Source organism: Helicoverpa zea, chromosome 3, assembly GCF_022581195.2.
Source record: "Helicoverpa zea isolate HzStark_Cry1AcR chromosome 3, ilHelZeax1.1, whole genome shotgun sequence".
NCBI classification, from domain to species: Eukaryota; Metazoa; Arthropoda; class Insecta; order Lepidoptera; family Noctuidae; genus Helicoverpa; species Helicoverpa zea.
In genome coordinates this window covers 5200940-5225157 of record NC_061454.1, presented here as the reverse complement: position 1 = coordinate 5225157, position 24218 = coordinate 5200940, and the positions used below count along the sequence as shown (strand labels likewise).

General features: G+C 35.2%; 1 protein-coding gene across 3 annotated transcripts in view; it reads left to right on the top strand.

Moving 5' to 3' along the window:
• The window catches only part of LOC124645959 (tyrosine-protein kinase transmembrane receptor Ror-like), a 50664-nt gene that overhangs the window by 16532 nt on the left and 9914 nt on the right, over positions 1-24218 (top strand). The window contains exon 1 of one of the 3 annotated variants that reach the window (XM_047185953.1): positions 2960-3394. The exons of 1 other annotated variant lie outside the window; for it this stretch is intronic. In XM_047185953.1, the coding sequence (XP_047041909.1) occupies positions 3317-3394 (78 nt within the window). In that variant the 5' untranslated portion in view covers positions 2960-3316. Of the gene's footprint in view, positions 1-2959; positions 3395-24218 lie in introns of those variants that run through there. One more of the 3 variants, XM_047185951.1, reaches the window with a different exon arrangement.

The window sequence follows — 24218 nt, the reverse complement described above, 5'->3', positions numbered from 1 at the left end:
TATAAACTATGCTAGAATCTAGAGAACTACGTAATAACTTACATCAAAGTGATCTTCACAAAAATAAAGTTGTACCCTGGGCAATATTGCTTTTGAATCTCGTCTTGCAAGTTTAAGCCACTTGTTTCGTATTTTTGTAGGTATTGTGAGGAACGTACACAAATAACTTATCAGGAGTTGTTTTGGATGTGTTCTTACTTGGTCCCCCAGTGACCCCACAACACCTATGCCCTTTCGAATTCATATTTAATAACACAAAAAACTTAATTATTGCACGAGCGTTGCTTACTTGCGTCTTGTAATTTCAGTCGTGACGTCACAAGTGACACCATGACACTGACAAGCGTTTTCGCGCCGGATTCAAAGTGGACAGAGAAAAATGCAATTATTTGATAAAAAATCTTCGCATTTTCTTAAAATTAATAATTTTTCATATAAAATAGACGTATACCTACATCATACAAAGGAATTTAAAAATTTGTCATCATGCCTATTCTAACAAATGACAGCTAACTGCCCATTGCATAATTGATTAAATAGCTCTACAGGGAGGCGATGTATTCAAATGAATAGTTATTCGTAATTCTTGCGCCTATAAAAGTCTGCAGCCAAAGATTGATTATACCTCGCTTCGAATCTCGAGTCGTCTTTTGATATATTTCCACTGCAATATTTTAAATATGGCTTGGTGTGAGAAAATATTTCTAGGGTACAAAACTGTTAATAAATATCACCTACAACTCATTTGTCGAATGTAATTGGTGCGTATAGCTATTGAATTCTGGCGTAGGGATGCATGCGAACTGCATAATGTAAACATTTAGCAGGATCCCAGCAGGCCAGCACTACGCGGAATAGACTCGACCGCCAAGTTTATACAAGTAAACCATCCGTTGAAATGAAACAGATATGCGCAGAATAACGCACAACCATCTCATTAGGACAAAATACTACACACTATTATACTGCAAATATTCCTATTACTTGGTTTAATTTAAAATCTGCGGGCTTACGGCAGACATCTTCGAAGTGTGAATCCAATCAAAATTCTTTCGTGTAAGTATTAAAATTGATTTGAATTTACCCATTTCATACGAATGCATTATGGAAATAGCTACGTCCTTTATTCCAAATAGATACTTGTCCATAGACCCACTTTTTGTTTCAATTTTCATAAGAGCATGAAACTTTTGAATTTGACTTTGACCAAAGAACTTAGACTTTGGAGTCGTCTCTTCTAGGAAAATCGGATTACTTTACCTGAATGTTTCATTACTTTTCATTTATTGGTTAATCTGCGAGGATTTATTCAAAACTTCTTTAATATTACTTAATTTCTCCAGGATAATTAATTAATAATTAATAGGTTATTTTTCTCAATGCATAGGTAATGAAAAAGTTTTACTTCGTTAATGGTTTATGAACTCTTAACAAGAACTGACTACGAAATGTGACCATTAGATTTTTTCACGATCAAATATACTTCCGAAGTCTATAAAGCTTATCAATCGGTTTTGTGCACGTGACAACTGTTGCATACGGAAATGAAATGGGTCAAACGTAAAAATAACATTTTGTAAAACCTTCATGTGAGCATAACGCTGGAAAATTCGCTTCGCTCGTTCACTGCAAATTGATTGAGTATGACCACGGTTCATTACCGCAATAATTAAAATAATTATTTCACAAGCTGTGAAGTATCTAGAATTTAACGAAATGTTTTACTCCCTATCAAAATTTTTTTCAAAAGCAAAAGTATTTTCATTATTATTTAACTTTTATTCGTGTGTTCACCACAAAAAATTCTTACCTACTTTCATCATAAATGCCAGATTAACCCTATCTGCTTTAACAGATAAGTAGAGTAGCTAGAGCCTGAGAAACGACATACCTACTTAGACTACTTTTTACCCGGTCGCGGATAGTGGCTCTCCCGACACGTAAAGAAGTAAAAATAAATCTGACCCACAGAGTAACTTAGCCATATTGTGGCGAGCTTTCCAAAAACTTTTCATATTACGACTCGCTACGCATTTAATACATTATCTGGCCCTTATCATGATTCTGCGCTTCACATACCTACATACCTAAATGCTAATGAAAATGTGTTAAATACTGGGATAGACAAATATTTTAACACTGAATGCGTATTTGACGTAGATACCACTCAATCTGCCGAACTTTGCGTCAGAGCTGACATCACAATATCCATAGGCTTTCAGCGCTCAAATGAAAAATATGAGCAATTCTTTTTCTTTCATCCTCATTCTTGTTATGAATTCAACTGTATTTCCGTAATGTTTCGTCAATGCTATTTGACCTTTGTGTCCAGGATAGCACAGAGATTGCTCATCGCGCTAAATGCACGCAAGTAAATAGTAAATACCCATAAAATGACTTTTAAACTTCATGCGCTAAGAGCTTGGATAATTTGTATGCGATGTAGATGCGAGCCGACGTTTATTGCAATCTTGCGGTGGAATCATTAGCTGTTCGCGAGCGCGGCGCATGCGACACTCAACTGCCGAGGTGTAGTGAGCCTTACTTTCATTACTAACAATTAACATTTAAATTCGCTAATTCACTTGTATATAGGGTACACTCTAGCAAATTATACTAGACTAGCAAATGAAATTATAACTCTATTTACATAGTAAGTTATAGATGCAATAGTGGCTTGAAATGTGAGAGATAAGTAAATTAAAGTGATTCCTAGTTGCGACTCTATAATTCCATGGTTTTGTGATGACAGCAATACATCTTGAATTTTGAAATTCCATGCTCAATTATAATCTCATAACGGTGTAATCTTCATTAAAGCGGCGTGTTATCGTATGTTTTAATTAGGGGTGAGTTCTGATGAGGGGTTAACTGCTTCTTTATCTCTCAAAGAATTTTGTGTTTACTTATCTGTTTGACGGTTGTGCGGGGCGAGTGGGCGGCGGGACGCGGCCGCGTGGCGAGCGGAGCCCGGAGGCGGGAGCGACCGCGGAGGATCCCACTCTGCGTGAAGTTGGAAGCGTGGCGCGACGCCTCACCGCCTCACCGCTCCGCCGCGCGACACCGCTCGCCACCCGCGCGGGAAACTACGCACACGCATTTTCACAACATTCTGAAAAACTACGCACAGTGATAACACCGGATTTCTCATTTCCACTTGGATTTCTATAATGTTCAGTGTTTGTGACGTTTATCTAAACAGACGAACAAATTGAAACGTTTGATAAGGATGTGTATTGGAGACACTATAGTGTTATTAAGTGAAAGTAATTTGCACAATCATAATAAAAAATCAGAGTAAAATGCTAGTTGAATCATGAGGGAATTAAAAACTGGGAACATGAAGAAGAAAAATCACAGTCAATCGGCGGAAAAGCCGAAGGGAAAACGAAGGGTAAGTGTGCACTGTCGACCTCCACGAGAACTTAGAGCATAGTAGACGCTTGTAAGAATCCATTTGTTAACACTATCCTAACTACTCAAACTATTTCTATTAAAAGAAAAGTAGTGTAACAAAAAATTGCATGTGAGAACTCATTCATTAAATCTTTAACCTTCGACTTTAATCCGCAATAAATAACGGAAAACAAACAAACTTTTTGCGGCTATAAAAAGTTTAATCTTGCTATTTAATCTGTTGCCATTTGTCTGCAGATACAATGAAAGCTTCGCGTTTACTTTATAGCCCTGGTAATGTAAATGGAGGAAATAAGTAGTCGTTCATACAATTCCGAACACGATTGCGCTTGGCTCTACGGCAATAATAAAATGTAAAAGCTATTTCACGATACTTAATTGAACTTAAGTGCGCACCTGTTAAGTTAGTTCTATAATGGTTCTAAAATATTTATCAAATAAGTATTTACTGCAGTTATGGACACTAAAGTAAAAACATATTGATACCCCTACACGGGGGTATCACAGAACAGGAAAATTCCGCGGAACGGAACAGGAAAATACTCATATACTAACACTCTTCTGAACTTTTCTGAAATGTTGCTTGATGACCATTGTTGCTTCCGAAAAAATTCCATGATGCTATCTAATTTCGCTACACAAAATAACCCCTCAGCCCTAAAAAAAGACGAAGTAAGAGTTAATATTTTAGTAGGCACGAGACAGATTAAATAAAAACGTATATGGGCACAAAGGCGAAAAGCATTGAAGTGTCGTATAAAAGAAAAATAAATAATGGATTAGCGAAAAAGCTCACAGTAAGACAATACTGTTTCCATGTGCTGAAAAATTAATCTGGTCTCGCATTTTGGTTTTAATGTTCACTGAGTACCTACATGAAGTTGTAAAAAATAAATGGACAACTAACAGTGTCCTGAAAATATGAGCTACATGATTTTACCATTTGAAACTTAGGAAAAGCTTTTAAGCTCATAATAGTGTAACCACCAAAACGTTTACCTTCAAATATTTAGCAATGTATTCATTATAACTTTACCCGAATTGAATGGTTCACTTAATTAATTAATCGTTTATTAATAAATACCTTTTACAATGAATTATAACGTGAAACACGTATGTTAACACACTAGTTAAATATAAACATGGGCGTATGTATGTTTAACATAATTTATTAATGGTAAAACATATTTAAAAAGTCGGTAAAGTGCATCAAGAATATTAACTAAATTCACGTTAATTGCTGCTTTAAAAAAATATTAATATAATTTTATGTAGGTTGGCTAATAATTGTAGGTACTACATACCTTCTAGTAAGTCTTGTACACACAGGTAACATTAGATGTACCTACGTATATACATACATCTAAAGAACTAACTATTTGTTTGTGTTTTGATGAGAAAACTTCGGGAACATAATATAGAAGTTTAGACTTCTAACAGATTCAAAGTTTAGTGCGGAAAAGGAAAGTATTAAACTTCATTTTTGTGATTAGTTGTAATAACGCATTAAGGATTGCACAGAGTCGAAAGATGTTATAACATTTCATATTCATCATCATCATAATCATCATCATCTCAACCATAGCACGTCTACTGCTGAACATAGGCCTCCCCCTTTGATCTCCACAGATACCTGTTGGAGGCGACCTGCATCCAGCGTCTTCTGGCGACCTTTATAATATTTCATAATATATCTATTTTATTTCCTGCGGCAAAAAAGTTTAAAAAACATCTATTATCTCTACTATAAAACAGAGTGGGTCAGTGGTGCCTTTTATGTTAGCAGTACTTACTTACAAAGAATTTAGACAAACAACTCAAGCAAGCACAGGAATTAAAGACATTGTCTTCAGAAGGTTTATTTTCCTAAAGGTTCGGTAGAACCTTTAGGAAAATGAAACCTTTAGTAACGAAGACAAAGAGAAGTTTTCCAGTAGTTTTTAAGCGGATTTCCTTGTGTAGGGTTGTCCTCTCTTCGTAGACAGACATAATATACAATCTGCAATAAGCTCATTTAAATATGTTTCGATAATTTTAACGTTTTTGTTGAAATTCGTATCGTTATTTTATCCTGAGTCCCGTGGGCACTATACCTCTACAATAGAGTTATGTTACTCGCGAAGAGTGTAGCTTCCCAACAGTGAAAGCATTTTTCAAATCGATTCAGTAATTTCGGAGCTTTTAGGGTACATACAAAATGAACAATAAAATATCCCACTTTATTATATTCTAGCATAGACTAGTATTCATTTAAGAAGAAATTAAGTACGCAGTGTGATATTTTTTGTAACTTGGCAGGTTAACCTAAGCTTACGATTATTTCCTTTGACTCTGAAATAGGTCAGTTATTGAAATACTATATTTATTATCCAATTAAAATAAAGAAAAGTTCCATTTATTCCACGAAATACAACGAGGACAAATAATAGCCTATCTCCCTAAACAAACAAAATACCCAATTATTTTAAAGTAGCCAATGTAGCACGAAAATCCCACATATATAATGAGTGTACACAAATATAACGATAATGCAGCCATTCAAAATAAACTAACATTAATAACAATCGCCATTCAAGTTTAGTTGAAATTACTAACAATATGAACGACCTCCGACCTTTGTTTTTGATATCGGCTAAACTTAACAAATTCGACTTCGTAGTTTGCGATCGTCACATGACGTAACTCGTTCACTTCAAACAGTGCCGACATGAATTACATCTCACATGTAATAATATCTAAGAACTATTTCCGTTCATTTCCTATTCATGGTACCAAAGACAATTTTCATTTAGCTATAAACTCACATTTAAACGGTCTCTTCAAGTCGGTTGAGGCAGAAGAGGTATTACCATAAAAAATTAATTTTCAAGCGGGTTTAGGCCTAGGTAATGTTTGTCAGAGCTGTATAATGTGTCTGTACGTGTCACTCAAGTCCTTCTTAAATTCCAAGAAAGACAGGCAGTGACCCAAGAGAGATATTTAATATTATAATCGTGCTTAGTCAGAAGCAGTGAGCTGTGCTACCCTGAACGACTCAGTTTCACTGAGTAATGGAAACCTACACAAAAGTCTCAAATAAAAATAAAGTTTCCTGTTTTGCGAAGTTTTATTCTGAGGGTCTAACTTTTCAATGTAGACATACGGAACCTATGTACAAAGAAGTAGGTTACACAGAAGTGGAAAGAACACATAACGGGAACTACCTACATGCTTATTTTTTTTAATACCAAGGCCCACAATTTAACATGTTCAAAATAAAAGTTGATACCATATTGATGAAGGCATACAAATTCGATTCAGATTAGGTTTAGTGCCTTCACAAACACCCGTTACAACAATGGGGAAACATAAACATCTTAACGTTATCCTCCTAAGATTTTCTGAGTGGCGATGTTTGTTTGGCTCGCAACAGGTGGTGCGGGGTTCTCAACGACTTGTTGAATATCGTTCTGGAGGAACGTTTGCGCAGTAGTTACGGGCTCAAGTGACGAACAAACGATGTGCGGCCCCTGGCGAGCACGCGTCACGCCAGGCCCCTCGTGCACCCATGTCCGGTGACCACGCGGCACTTCGCCGCCACTGCCACTTCGTTTATTTTTAGACCCAAGTTCCTGTTGCAATATCCAACCGAAATAATACACACCCTGTAATTTTTAAGGAAAGAAAATCCAACCGTGTAATCGCTAACTGCAAAGCTTATCGCACAATCAATTAATAACACGGACAAGGTGGTCCGACTCCATGATCATAAACAATCGTACGACAGATCGGCATTTCTAAATTAATGGCTTTCGTAAAATACTCGGGCGATATTTATTTGCGTTGGGCTTCGAGAAGAACTGTCGGAGTGAGATGGGCGGGCGGCGGCGGCGTGCTCGCCAGATAGCGGGGTCACGTTCCCCAGATAAAACTGGAGATAACGCGCCGTCTTCTGTACGCGATTGTCTTTGCGCCGTGTATCCACACGTATTTGTATTCTTCGTTATTGAAAACGCTACGTCCTAACGATATTGATAAACGGCTTAAATATGCGCTAATTACATAGATTGAGGAGCATATTATACGATCAAGCCATAGTAAACACGAGACCTATTGCGTAGGTTTAAAGGAGCCGTTGTTATTCCTAATAAGCAGTTGTAAACAAAACTCGTCTCAAGTGGCGCGAAATACATACGCACTTCCCTTGCCCAATTTTTTGTTGTAGTGTATAAATCTTTTTTAAGTTTAAGTTTATCCCGTAGCCGAACACTGTCTCTTAAGATACAGGTCACCCTAGTTTAAGAGGCAGGGTTAATATACCTGTACAGATTTTGCAAAATACAACAATAATATTGTACCCGTGTGCATTGTAACGAACACTGCATATTATTTTTATTTATTTTTTGTGCCTACCTATCTGTAATCTGTAATTTTTCGCTAATAAATAAATATTTTATTTATTTATTTATTTTTTTTTAATGGTAAAATAAAGCGATAATGTTCCACGATATTTTAATTATACCACGCTACGTACATTTTATAAAGGGTTTGGTAGCCGTTGTTATATTTTATGGGATGAATAAAATTTACTGTCTACTACAATCTTAGGAAGAGTTATCCAAACAAATACTAGTATGTAAGATGCTATAATAAGAACGTTACAATGTGTAAAGAAACGCAAACTTTGAAGATAAAGATTGAATATTTTCTTAGCGTAGGTTGAGAAGCTTTTAAGCTTTGCGATTTTGTGCGGTTATAGAATATCATTAGAAGAATTAAATACAATATCAATTCATTCTTTGAATCAATAAACACGTTTAATTGAAACTTTTTATTATACTTATTCTTGTTTCCTAAACTTTTCAGTTTTATTATAAAATCACTAAAGTCTCTAACATCTCCAGCTTTTCAAGTCGTAAAAGCCTATGTGTACTGTAAAGGTCCTATTCCTAACTAAATTAATGTTGGAATACATATCTTCTACTTAGAGGTCGAAGCCGCATTCATCTTCTTTCTCCACAAGAACAGTCGCATAATCTGTTAATTAATCAAATAAAACTATTCGAAGCGATTGTCGAAGTGTCTATGCCCGTTGTATTCCCGTTTTTCAAAGAGAATGTATTGAATTATTTTGACCTATGGGTCAATGTTATTTATTAGAGGTGCACAATTCACCTTTGAACTGAGAGAACAATATTTCTTAGATTCATGATTAGAGCATCTTGTTAACTTTATCTTTGTATAAAACGGAGATTGGCTTTACCTGTGGCTTTGCTTGCGTTAATTCTAATTAATTGTATAGGAAATTACTTTTGCTTTTGTTACAACAACTTTGCAGCGCGTATTTACATTATGCCTAGCTTTTAAGTACAGGTAAAGTACCTATGTTCGAGTCGTCTTCCAGTGTAATTGAATGCATCGACTAGAAGACCCAGGCGTATGGGCAATCCGATAGGAGGTAGCATTTGCCAAGATCGGTTGTCATATTATTTAGCTTTTGACTTCTAGTAGCGACTGCTGTCTATCATTTCACAAGTAAGTGATTTACTTGACATACTGAGGTACTGACCATGTTTTGGATCATAAAATATTCTTAGTTACAAATTATGACCCCCCAAAAAAACAATTTAACACATTGAATTGTCTTTCAAATTGAATCAATGAATATTTCATCAAATCAAATCCTGAAATTGAGCAAAAAAGGTGCGAACCGGTGTATTGTTTTCGGTTAAATTTTAATGCACAGACACGGCGTATGTTTAGATTTATAGTAGGCATAGTCCATAGCCATGTAGGGTGTTGAATCGCAATAAATCATGTCGCTAGATTGGACTGATGACGTAAAAGATGCCTCTCTAATAAATCTTGACGCGAGGTGTTGTCGATGGTATGCTGTCATTAAAATTCTGCCGCTGACACACATTTTTGTTCGATAATGATTTTCATTAACTGCCTTTAGTGTCTTCTTGTTATTTCACGCATTTAGGTGTATTCTATTAGTTAATTACTGTATAATTTATGTGATTGGTTGCTTCTGATTTGACTAATTAGCTAAACATTAATTTTGTTGTGATCTTCTGTGGTAGACTGAAGGGTGTTTCTTGGTTAAAAAAATGGTCGTTTACTCTCTTTAGTCTATGGATAATAAAGGCCAAGAGTTGTCTTTCTAGATCCGTCCGTAGGGACATTCTTGATCATAATTTTTCAGTTTTCGGGCCCTTGAGCCCACAATGAAAAATTTCATTTCATTGCTTTGCTGTAAATATTCCCAAATAATCACTTGTTTTGGCACTTCACGTAATATCCTTGTCCCACTGCTCTTAATAACTATGTTAAGGCGATTTACTTAATTGCAGGAAAACATTACTACCTAACTCCTCTCCCCTCAACGTGTTTTATGCGTCGCTTACGTACTTACTATTTTATTACTATCAATGCAGCAACTTAAGTCCACAGCTTCGCATTTTACGTCCATTCTATGAAAAGCAGATTTTCTATTAACTGGAAAACTAATATTACACTGCCTGATTACATCACTAGAATATACATAAAATAATACATAACAAGAATAATTACCTAAATACAAACTTCGAAACCCAAATTGCATTGTGTTCATGTTACATCAGACCGCACTTAATCCTTTGTATCTCTGAATCTGAAATGTTAATCCTGTAGAAAGTTTAATCGATACAAGTAGAAAGTACCCTGAGGTCATGAAGCCGCTATCATCCGCCTACCCCATTGACTAAGGAAACTAGGCTGCTGAGTACTGACGGTATTGCAATCTAAATACACGTGCCGGAATATCAATATTTTACATGTAACGTAATTAACGCACACCCTCAAACACCCTAATTAGAATATTATGTTATAATCATAATACAACACTGAATTTTTCATTTAACATGTATATGCATTGTTATTTACTAAATTGCTTATACCAATTCTTGGTGAACTTTTTGGTCATACTACTACGCACGCAAATATCGCGCCGCGCGCCGCTCGACTCGACACAACATAACGAAACTACGGAAAAAGCCGACAATACACGAAGTCTTATTACTTTCGAGTTACGGTCTATTTGAATTTGTTTTGACTGTACAGGGTTAATATGACAATAATTTCCGTAGTTTTAATTATTTTTGGGATAAAAAATTACCTATATTAAAAATGATATAAATCGATTCAGTAAACGATTCTGAACAAACTAATTTCAGGATGTGCGTTAATTAAGTTACATGTTGTATAAAGCAACTACCTTTCGACCTCCGCATCCCAATTAAGTAGTCCATGTTACTGGATAAATTGATTCGGTTTCGAATATAAATCCAGTGATTTTGATACATCCATTTATAATATAAAATATACCACTCTGCACATAACAGATGAATTGATTTGGTAAGGCAATCTATGGTCTGATTGCACTATGCGTTCCACAACTTTACAGTTCGATCGTCTTATTAAGTATATAAGGTTTCAGATACTTAGTTGAGAATTTACTTATACACTCTTTACCTGTACTTAAAGCTGTACTGGTCTTACTACAAAAAGAAAGAAGAAGAGGTCTTACTTAACAAAATGTTGTATGGAGAATTTCCTTAACACGTGTCGAACGTAAGTTTATAAGTGTTCGAAGCAGGTTCAAAGGGCGAACACAGAAAAAACCTTTACTAACAATGCGGAGATTTATTGTTCATAGTTATTCTAAGAACCTATTCATATTTCGTAACTCCTGTAATCAGGGACTATCAATCAACATGACAATATAACTTGTATTTACCACCAAGATTGATGACATCATTATAATCGAAGATATTCTATCCTAATGCTGAATCATTATTAAGTAACTGGGAATTACTGAGATAGTGTTTGTTGGTCGTTTGTAATAAATGTGATTGTTGCTTCATAACGTATGTAACAGATCGAGAACTGTTATGTTATCTTTACTCGATAATAATAAAATAGTTTGCATGTTTTCTGACGTGAGGAAAAGATATTAGAAAGATACTAGACAGTTTTATTCTTTCCTCTGCTATGAAAATTTAATTCTGTTTTTATAAATTAAGATTAACTCGAAGGGCTTGGTGCCTTTTAATATAAAGTAGCTTATAAAGAAAATATAAACAAACAATCTACAAAAACATACACATTTCTATAAATTTTAAATAGCATCTCCAAGTTCGGCCATTACAAGCGAACTTTACACTCAATTCAGGTTTACCATCATGGAGTGAAGGAAATGTAAGAAAAACTCGCTTTTACATATTTGTACGGCGACTCAGGGCTAAAGCCACTAACGTATACGGACAGGGCTATGTGCTCCGAAAGGCAACTGGATACCCTACTAATCTACAAACTGTCAAACATGTATAGAAAAATGGCGCCAAATAAGCCCATAGACACGAGACATAATTTGTACCAGTCAACACAGGCCATTTTTAGCTGTCATTAAACAGTTCTCTAATTTATACTTTTCGGTATTTTATAACTTGATTCTGAAGGAAATAGACTATCACTGAAAAATTACTAGGAACCTAACCCCACTTTCAAGTAACGATTAAAAATGCCAGTATTTCATTAAAAACAATCAAATCGACGTGGTAAAGCAATGCAAAAAGCGTACTTGTGATCAGATAAACGCAATAGGGTAGAGCATTATGTGCTTTTCTCAAACTAAAAGGCAATGAAAACGTACCTCGTAATCTACAGAAAAAGGCATAAAAATTGGTATGCTTTTAACAGTTTTGAAATTCCCATTGAGTAACAGACCGTTTCACAAATAATATTCAAAAATAGTAAATTAACGACTACTTACGTAGTCGTTAATATAAATAGGTCCTTTAACAAATGTAATACCCATGTCATACGAAAAAAGATAACAATTGATATAGGTACGAACTAAAATAGTAAATAGTTTTATTAGATATAGCACCGTCTGATTTTGTAGCCAGACAACGTAACAATACGTTGGACGTTTCGATGTAAATCAAAGGAAAATATTGTCTAGCTTCAAATTCGAATAGGATATAGTTGTATTATAAATCTATTCATACGATCAAGTATTTAATTGATAGACCAGAAAGGCTGGCAAAAAATATGTTAATAAAAACAAAAGCAGGAAGAGCATAAATCTTTTTTACAGACCTCGGAACAGGTTTCTCTTTGCTCAATTATGCTGGACACGATCATCTGTGGCTATAAACCGTTAAATAATTACTATTTGTAAGGATAATTGTCACATAAAAGAAAATTATTTATGTTTCATAAATGTAATTTGCAAAAGTGTGAGTACTTACTTTGTCATGCAAAATGAATCGCGCACATAAAACTAATATGGTGCCTAATATAAAATATAACGCTACGGTTTTAACAAGCTATTCTTTGGTTAAGGTCATAAAATACCTATGTTGAAGGGCATTTTAATATAGCAGACTACAATTTACGCTTGAAAAACAAAATACAAATGGCGACAAATTGTAGATGCCTTTATCACAAATTAGCAAATATGTTGTTGTAAGGACCAACTTAATTAATATCAGAGTTTCAGGTATATGAAACCAACTACGCATTAGATTAAACTAGTATTATGGGATTTTCGTATATTTAATTGTACTAGCCAACCACTTAGGGACAAAATTGGATTAAAAAAAAAATTAAATATTTTATTAGAGTAATCATACTACCTTCCCGCATGAATATTTTAGCAGAAGGAACCTAAAGTATATCGGGTGTGTCGTTCACAATCACATTAAATGAAATGCGTTAATATACTGGTTACTAAGTATATGTCGATTAGCGCAAAGGAAAAAGAAAAATACGTAAAAATAAAAAAATGCATTTTTCAAATAAAGTAAATAGAATAAAAATGTGTGAAAATTAGAACACCATATAAAAGTCAGTCATTCCAAACAATTGAAACTCTCCCTTGAAAACTGACAGTTGTCAACTGATCAAAACATTCGATACTCCTAACTTTATCTCTGCTTTACACATGATGTTGTAAATAGGCATGATGACAGTAATCAAAAATCATTAAACTAATATATTTATTAAATTAAACTTGAAGCTTGGAATATAAAACGCGCATTGTTTTCTTTATTAATAATGTGATTAATATGTATTTTTATAAAATAAAATTACGAAATAAGGCAATCCGCCATGATATCTTGAACACCAATCAGAGCTCGTGACGTCATCTCTCAAAACAACTCGCGCGAAAGCGCGCGAACGTCACATTTCGTTATTGTGAACTTCCACTGCGATCTTTGTTTTTAATTAATTAATTGTTTATAACACGAGTTATGGAGCCCGGATTTATCAAGGCAAACAGCGCTAATTTGCCTAGAATTGATATCATAATGCTGGGAAAGTTTTTGGCATCAAATAAAGATTTTTGTTCAGCTGAATTTAGAAATGTTAAAACTTCCATGTAAGTATACTAGTTTAATTAAAAAACAATGAGAGATGAAATAGTTATTTACATTATAAACTATGCTAGAATCTAGAGAACCATGTAATAACTTACATCAAAGTGATCTTCACAAAAATAAAGTTGTACCCCCTGGGCAATATTGCTTTTGAATCTCGCCTTGCAAGTTTAAGCCACTTGTTTCGTATTTTTTTATTGTGAGGAACGTACACAAATAACTTTTCATGAGTTGTTTTGGATGTGTTCTTACACTGGGGGACCCCACAACACCTATGCCCTTTCGAATTCATATTTAATAACACCAAAAAACTTAATTATTGCACGAGCGTTGTTTACTTGCGTCTTGTAATTTCAGTCGTGACGTCACAAGTGACGACATGACACTGACAAGCGTTTTCGCGCCGGATTCAAAGTGGACACAGAAAAATGCAATTATTTGATAAAAAAACTTCGCATTTTCTTAAAATTAATAATTTTTCATATAAAATAGACGTATACCTACATCATACAAAGGAATTTAAAAATTTGTCATCATGCCTATTAGAAAAACGAAAAATGACTATTGTGGCTAAACCACTGAATGAATTAGCTTATTTTTTTTACAATTCGCCATAGAATATCATAAAGTATATGTGATAAGATTTAATGTGATTGTGAACGACATATCCTGTATAATGTTTTTTTTTTTTATCTTGACTGACTTGGTAACAAATACCTTAGGTACAGCCGAATACAGCCCAAGGGCATTTCCATAATAGTTGGCCGTATCTAGGGATTACAGTGGGATGAACAACATCCACTCGTGTGTCTAGTGGACGGATTGGTTCATATTATTTATTCATAGAGCAAACTCTTTGTAAATAGGAAGCTTATTTGCCTAGGGAAATTAATTATGTATTTACTTAAATACGAATATTGATCATGTCTGAAATTTCACCTCAATCAATACAATTGTTCTTAACGATTTTCATGCGAACTATATCCATAGATATTTTATAGCGCTACCTGTTCCCCGCGGTTTCACACACATCCCGGTAGACACCATCAAGGAACCGGGTAAAAAGTAGCTTATTTCCTTCCTTAATATTATCTAAAAAACTAGTATCTGTGTAACAATTTAAACCGGTTCAGTAAACAGATATTCAGATAGTTATATTCTCATTTACATATTTAGAATTTTTCAGCTTCAAAACGAATATCAAGCTCTTTTAGTTATTTAAGTAGGTACTACTTCTTTCTTCTTATCCTATTAATCATTACAATTTACCACATCAAAACTGCTGAGGGCTAGCTTACGTAAACTGACGTAATGTAAACATTTGGTTTATTGGAATAAATTGTTTTAATTGATTGTAATTAAGTTATTTGTGCAGTGCTTATACAGCCGGAAAACGTTGAGAATTAAGTTAATTTTTTGTAGGTACTTAAGAGTACCTCTTTACTATAGATAAGTTAAAAATGTAAATAATAATTATCATGTCTTATTAATTCCCATGAATATACTTATTTCACAAAGGTAAGTACATGTGGAAGCGCTTGACAGTTGGATAACTATTTATAATTGAAATGTTAAATTATTAAAGCCAGGTTTTTTTAGGAGTAGGTCAATTAGGTATTTTAAATTGTAATTTACCACAGTTTACGAAGTATTCGAAAGTGCCAAAGATTATTTAATTACTTATGTATCCATTTGTGCAATTTATTTAAGCTAGAATACTTCGATTGATATTAATCTAGGTTTCCATTTTCTACGAATAATTTTCAATTCTTTTGCTGAAATAACCACCACAAATCTGTGAATGAATCAAATCTTTACACCGACTTCACTTCGTATCGAAATTCGGAACGGGCTCAGGCCATCGTAAACACCATAAAAATCCAATTTAACATCTTTCATTTTATTGTCGAGTAATACGATTCTAAGAAGTAATTAGAATTGTTCTTGAAAATTCTCAGTATCAGCGACTTTTACAAAGAAGATTCTTTAGATCAGAAAGCGAGTTGGGGCTCTTCGAAAGATCTAGGAAATACAATACAAATTTTAAATTATGTATTTAATAACAAAAATCAAGACCTCAAATCGTGCTAACTATGATTTTACAAAAATCTCATACTGCACATGGAAATGGCCAATAATTTTCCACAGAGTGGATTTTTTCATAGTGTTGTATAGTGCAAAAATAGCAAATATCGACGTCGGCGTTAAGTGCTAGACGACAGTCGAATAAACAGAGTGCCGGGCTCAAGGGCGATCGCGTTTTTGTATATCGAGTGCAGCATCCCACGCCGGGTAATCCGTCCATGCCTGCCCGCCCCGCGCCCTCGCTGCCTCTATCATACACATCACTATTTAAATCGATCCATAAATTATATTAACACTCAACTATATTATGCTGATGACTACATTAAAATTGTGAAAAAATAATAACACAAAATATCTTAAACATTCATTACTTACAGTATTAATCTCTGTTTTTTTGGAAAATAATTGAAATACGTATTTCTAAGAAATAACTCTCGTCTAAACGCTTTGTAATTGAATAACATCTTTCCGTTCACGTAAAATATTACAACGTTTGAGCAATCAATCAAGTGAATCTTACAATCTTACAGCAGATTGAAACTGATTTTCTGTTCTACATAAATATAATAAGTTTTCTACATAAAGATAATAAGTTTTCTAATAAGTTTTCTGTTATAGGTATGTTTTACTAACACTCTATGGATTATTTTTTATCCGAAATAAAAGTATTATTATTTGTATGTCTCTTTCTGACCTCGGGACTACAGAGTCCCGGATTTTTGGAAGGCGAACGTGGGGCCGAAGCCAACACGCTGAAGCCCTTTTGAGACAACTTTAATGAAATGGTGACACAAAACCGACGATTATCCCTGTATACACTATAGAAATGTACCCAAGGACAATCCCCGGTTCTGTGCTAAACGATTGCTAACTATGGATGAAAACTACTTAGGCTATTGTGATGGGATGCTAATGGACTAGGAATGGGGAAACTACGGGAACTATGGCACCTGCCGATGACAATGTATTAAATACATGTTAAAATGGCAGGTGGAGACTCGCCAACTCACTTACTGGGCCCCCGGGAATCAGTCACTGAAAAGCAACAAGAGGGCAACAGGGACATGAGCGGCTGAGAAGGGTGAGGATACCTCGGCGGACTTTAAACGCAGATCACGCGCTCCCTGTGGGTCCAGCATCACCGGCCCACTCGCCACTTACCACGAGGCACCTACCCTCCGAGCGGGCTGCTAACCCTACTCTAGCGACTCCACTCTGACCGGCCGATGAAGGCAAGCCAAGAGGCGGGAGACCTATCCCCTGTCATGCTTCACTCCGGCAAGCCGGAGGTGGGGGACAGTATACTCTCCCTGGAGCACTCGGATATATAGCCCCGCGGGGTCGCTACTCCCCGTCATCCGCCTCAGATGCCCTGCGGGGCAAATATTATTATAAATCGTTTCATAAAATTTTTGTTTTATTGGAAAGTAATTCTATCTACACTAAGTCTATTGCTAATTTCGATTTTCTTGGGTATTGAGACGTTTGAAAGTAGCAATATGATCTTGATTGTAATTACTTGGTCCAAGTTGGTATTGTTTTACAAACATTATATTATTAACTCATTAGTAATCGATCAGAAGCTAATTTAGAACAGTTGGGAACTGAATTGAATACCCTCGAGCAACCCCTGCCCGCACGTCAGTGAAACGCCGAAGTTTCATTCTTCTCGGTAAGTGACTAATAATAGTCTGCCATTGCGTATGTTGTGACTAAGTAGTAATGTTTGTATGTTTGTATGAAGGTGAAATGAGAACAAAGTTCGCTTTCCAACGTTTGTTATCTAGTTTAAACATGAATCAGCATTATTAAATTATTTACCTGAAAAAAAATTAGCTTCCAATTTGAATTGTAAATAGTTCCCAGTTACGAATTCTTTCAACACTAATTCTAGTTATGCATTGATATTTTATGTGAGACCTTTTCGCAAAGCAGTTTTATGAATTTTACATGAAAGAACACTTCATTTTAATCCACCATAAAATGGAAGCATATAGTTATTATCAGTAGGTATGTATCTAAGTCTGTATGCATACTCTGCATTGAATCATAGCAGACAGATAGATTAAAGCTCTATCCTTCTCCATGTGAGAGGAGGCCTGTGCCCAGCAGTGGGACGATACAAAGGCTGTAACAGTAACAGTAACAGACAGATAGCCGTTGTAAAAGCTAAACAGGTGCTCACATTCGTATAACTGAAACAGTGCATTGCGTAAACGAGCTATGCAACATTAGAGCACGGTGCAACGTCTAATTAAAGGATCATTGTTCGGAGAATGTGTGTCGGGCCGGCTCTTGCAACTGGGACGTAGTTCCGAACGCACCGTGGCCAACAATTCGCGTGCCGGTGCCCCAAATGCACATTTCCGCATTAAGACCCCGTGACACTGGCTGTGACAGGTGACAACGACCGACGCCGACGATCGCAGTTTCCAGTCCGTGAGTGGCGTTTATTTTGTGGTCCTACTGACACCCGACCACAGCACTTCGCTTCATGTTTTTTTAGGAAACTCTTCTGAAAGCATTAGAGATTACATTCCTGTGCATCATCTCGAATTCAATGCTTTCACTCGAAAGGCGAGAAAGCAGAACCCTTATAAGTAAGCGTGGATACTCGTGCAGTTTTCTCTTCATATGAGCAGTCATTGCTATTGAATTACCTTTTCGCTGATTTACGATGGCTCATTACTGCTTACAGTGCAGGGATTATAGTGAATTATACATTATATGCACCACCATTATGGTAATCGTTCTCGAAGTACTGATAGAACTGTCCGTCTATTTTAGACACGCCTGACCTAGCTTTGATTAGATGAACCGCTTATAAACCGCAGAATAAACAAGTCTGATGAAAATATTGCACTTTACTTCAACTAGAACTAAACTTCATTCTAAGGACACGATATAAGATTGTCTTAAAAATTGCATCTCATTACGTCTTAATGGCATCATGTCTTATCCTACTGAGACAAATTATGTTCAGCTGATCAAAGTCCGTCCGACCTTCGCGGAAGATTTATAAAAAATAAACACAAGATTGAGGGTTTACGGGCTGATGGTGTCATAAAAAGTGTTCTTTTTGACACCAATCTGGTGTTTATTATTTAGGACAAATGTGACCCGGCGGCTGTAACCCAACACCGCGCCGTCTGTCGACCGACACCACTCATCTTGTTTGATCTACTGAGAGCTTTTTAAACTTTTTATGTCATAGTTTAGTGCGCTTTAGGCGCCTTTATTGCTGAGTAAACATTTCAGGATTATACGTCGCAGCCGCAGCGCGAGCCTAATGAACTTTTCTATTACGACATTTTCAGTCGCCGACCGTCCGTTGTGTACACTCACAAGTCAGTCCCTTAGGCTACTCTACAACAGATAACAAAAACGTATGCCATTCATTAATTCCTCGAAGAGCCTCATAGTTTACAAAGATTATTTTGACAAGGCAATATTTTTATTGCGTAACGCCCCTTAGCACTCTAAATAAAAATTATCCTTGGAATTTTTCTAACGTAATCAAATTCTGTTGCGTTATAATAACACAAATAAATAAAATAAAAAGCTTTGTTTTCGTTTATATCTGGTAATGCGTTCATTGATATGTTGTTGATGTTTCGAGAAGAGTTGTTTTGTTAAAAAGCACCAACCAATCGGTGAAGAGGCCGGGGGCCCGATTCTCCTAAGTTAATAATGTCAAAATCGAATAGAAATCGAATCGCAATATGATCGCAATAGCAGTTTTAACCATATCGGGCAGTCTGCTAATAATATAAGACCAATCGTATTCCAACGACATTCGATTGGTTTGCGATTGGTCTGCTATTTTGGTGATTTTGGTCTATACGGTAGTTTGCTCTACAATCATATTGCAATCGTAAATCATTTGCAGACAAAATGATTCATTATTGAATGACAGAAAAGGATAAAAACGTTTATTTCAAGGAAAAACTAGCGGAATGCCACATACGCTTCAATCGTAATCGAGTCGGGATTGGATCGCAGTCGAACGTGAATCGAATGGCGCTTAAGTAAAATTAGGAGAATCGGGCCCCGGGTTGCGCCCGCGCCGACACATTAGGAAAATAGACAGACCGTTTGTAGACATTGGAAATGGTTATGCAGTATGTGTATTCACCTACGCGAACTCTAAACGCTATTATTTATGGTTGACAAGCAAATTCTTTCGAAATTGCACACAAGTTCAAGCGTTCTATCTTTGGTATAGTTTGTTGATGTTATTTTTTCTAGAGTGCTTTATCCACGTCATCACCTTAAAATTAAGCTGTGTTTTTTAACAAATTCAACACAGTATCAATAACTATAACTACTAAATATTAAAGGCAACTCCAACAATGGACGACTTTAGTGTGCAGTAATCCTACACATCACAATGTGTTTACAGATTACACGGCCAAACATTAATTGTATAACGTCATAATAAACACATTGGTCTTCAACCGAAATGGTTCACTTTTGTGGACTGACGGCCGGCGTTAAGCGGTCGGATTTTTAAATAAACATTTTTAATGATCGCGTGCGCCTGCGATGCCAGGTGTACGCAGACGGTGCGCCGTCTCCTCCCCTAATCGTACTACTTCTTTTGTTCCAAAAACAGTAACCCATTTATTTGAAAAAGCTGAATTTCCTTCCCTCTATATCATTACCATTGTCTTAGCGTGACTTAAGTCATAACTCGCACTTCTAAACGTAGGCTTCATGATCTATTTCTAACGAACTCTTTGAAGACGCTTTGATATCGCATAAATGTTTTCCAATTTCATTTGAATTATGAATAAATAGAACAAAGATTCTTTTGTACCTCTTCTGACTCTACAATACCTACCTAAACATAAAAGTAATTGTTTTATTTCCTATGAATAAATTTATTTTTAGTAAAGGATCCTTCCTCCGTCGACAGCTGTGGAACAATAACATAAACTATTTCCAGAATGATCGGACATCCTTTTTTTTGACGTCACGGAATTTAGAAAAAGCCGTTTGTTTGATTAAGAGCAAGAATATCTACATGGTCTGCTTATGCAACAAGTATTAAAGGATTGTGATAATGACATTAAAAGGATCATTGTGTTTTTCTGACGAGTAGCCAATTTGTTTGGATGACGCTCTGTGTGTAATTGGAATGGACGGAAATCCACACATATAGCCCTTGTGCTGATGTTCTAGAATATCTTTGATCCACAATCAAAGGTTCATTATCTTAACTTTTTCGTCATCCCAACTTGGTTTATTTAATTTTAATTATATCTTCTAGAGAAAAACACTAACTAAAGTAAACATTATTATTTTAAACTTTAAAGGTAATCTTAATATCTTACCATCATTTCTTTTAAGAAATATTACACCATAGACAATTTCATTTTTTAATGTAAGACTTATTTTTAAACGTAAATCAATTCCAAAGAAACAATAGTTTAAATTCGAAATTCGAACGCGTTTAGCGCCTACATAGCAAACTGTACGTAGGTGTAGGTGAGGTAAGAAGTTAACAATAGTGTTAGTAATTTGTTGTATTGTTTTGCCATCAGCGGGACGAGTCGAGCATGGCTTTAAGCTACGACTTGTCCGACGGTTATTTATACCGTAATCTATCAACGAAACTGTCACGTGGGTGCTTGGTCCACTAACAAACTGAGCAATGATTTGGAAGACAGAAGTGCTACGAATATTTGGCTTTCTATCGCGTGACTCCGAAAAAAGGATGAAGGCGAAAAGAAAAAAGGATGATTCGTGACTTTCGGGGATTGTTTGCTGGTCGTAGAAATAGATTTCGATTCGATTCAAGAAACGAATAATTTAATAGTCGGTATAAGATCGATTTCTTTTCTAATAAACGCTGCATCACTAACATCAAAAGATCCGAATTTGTATTGTTAATCTACTGCGCCATGACTGTTCGGTAACCATTGCTTACATTGTCCGGTAATGAATATTATTGTTAAGGGCACACGTAAAATTGACTGCGCCGGCGCGTGATTTCGTGTTTATCGATAAATAAATAGCTCAATAAAGAACGTTTTATCGTTTTGACATTTCAAAATTTCTCATTCTTGTTTAAACATTGAAAAGCAACACGATCGCGAGATAATAATAGCCGTGAGGCATCGATATAGCTGATGTAAAATATTGTCTATATTTTTGCGGTAAATGACCACAAGTGGGTAAGTGAATGAGCTGGAAGTGACTGGCAGTGCCCAGAAAATAAGGCTCTGTTCACACATTAGATTTATGTATTAAGGGACCGCAAGCTAAGGAAGGAGTACCGTAGGGAAACGGGCGGAACTTTTCTTCCAGAATAACAATTTGGTGAGAAAACAAAAGTACGCAAGGATATTAAATGTTACCTTTTACTAAAGATATTCAATATACGAAAACACGCTTCTATCTCAATACTAATAGTTTTCTTACACTCAGTACCTTTTATTATGCTTTACCTATCCAATATTTTAAAGTACTTAGTTCCATAATAAAATAAGCTGCTTAATTACTTTATTACTCATTTCCCAAACGGATATCTACTAAGCTACTTAGTTATTAGTCTCCACTTTCCCATTTTAATAGATTCTATTAAGTACCTAACCTAACATACCAAAGATAAAATATAAGTTACCAAATTATTTACAAACAATTAAGGTACGGTCTTATCTCAATATAACAATAGAGCAAACAATAAACTGCCTACCAATTCATTAACTCGGAAGTCAGCTAATCATCATAAATATTGAAGATATTCAAGACCTTCTATGGTTACAAATTTAAAACGATGGATGTCTGAAACACCTCGTGAATCGACCGTGTCAAAACATTCTAAAGATGGAAATAATAGAAGCTTGAATATTCTCACGAACACGGGAATCTTTGAAAACAATAATTTTCAGCTCTGGGATTCGAAGCCACAAAGTATTTAGGTCAGAAATGTTCAACAAGCCATTGTGATTTTATTGTCATGATCGAACTATTTAATCCGAACTCCGTAGTTTACTTATTTTTTCTTTTTAACACGCTATATGAGCTTCACTTGTTTCTCGCGCAGAAAAAAAAAATTGGTGAGCTTTTTGCATAGACATAATATTAGTAAACAGGACTGCGCATATAAACCCAAAAAACGAGCCGAGTGAAACAGTTAGTACGGAGGCTGTCTGTCCCTTTCTAATAGGGTGACTATGAGATTAAGCTATGTGAGACAAATCCGAATTTTGCTAAGATTATTAAACGCAGATTGGTATTGAAGTTTTAACTTACGCAGTTTGTGACCTTAAGATACTTATAAAGGCTTTTAATAATTAGCGGGAATTAGCAGTATAAAAGCAGGAAGATTCGAAGTAAAGACTGTTTTTTTTGTATTTCTACTTCATATATAGACTGCTGAGCCATTTATGTCGCCTTTCTTCATTTTTTGGGAAGCTATAACAATAGTACAACAGTTTTAAAATCCATCACCCATATTTTCACTCATTACAAGAATTCATGGGCACCCTAGTTGTTTGGTTTACGAAAATGTTATTATTAGCTAACCTGTGGAACGATATATTGCAACCACCATAGGATTCACTTTTACAAGTATAAACACAACACTTTTTCACCATTTAAATAGTTTAAATTGATTTAATACAAAAAATATAAACAAAATTTTAAATGCTGATTACGCGCCAAGAATGTTCAGGGTTACCGCTAGAAAAAAAAAAAAAATATGTTGTTTATGTTTTAAGAATAATAATTTATATAAATAATTTATTCGTATAATAAATTAATGCGATTTTTATTAATTTGTTGACTTACAATTGTTAAAATAAGATAAAAATATATGTGATTCAATTGTTTTTTTGGGAAGACAAAACTGTTGACCACAACATTTTTTTATGCTGACAAGGTGTTAGAAAGAGACAAACAGCCTCCGTTCTAACTATCCCTCTCGGCTCGGATTTGCCTCTGTGTATTATGCAACAAATTTAGTACCTTATTGCGTTGGAATAGAGTTCATTTTCGTAAATATGTATTTTGAGCGTGCGCAATCTTGTTTATTATATTACATCTATGGCTTTTTGTTTCAGTTTAAACAGTAGCTTTTATCTTATCAGTAAACCTTCTTTTTTAAGGTTACCGTTAGGTAAAGTTTTAATATTATTTTGTTCGTTGAATTGAGATCAAAGTGTTATTTGGAAGTAACTTAACGCCTTCGACATCACAAGATATATGCTTTAATAGTAAATATAATCATTTAGTTATGTTATTTACGGTACAATAAAATATCTATCTAATAAAGATACCTAAATTAAACAGATTTCGACACGA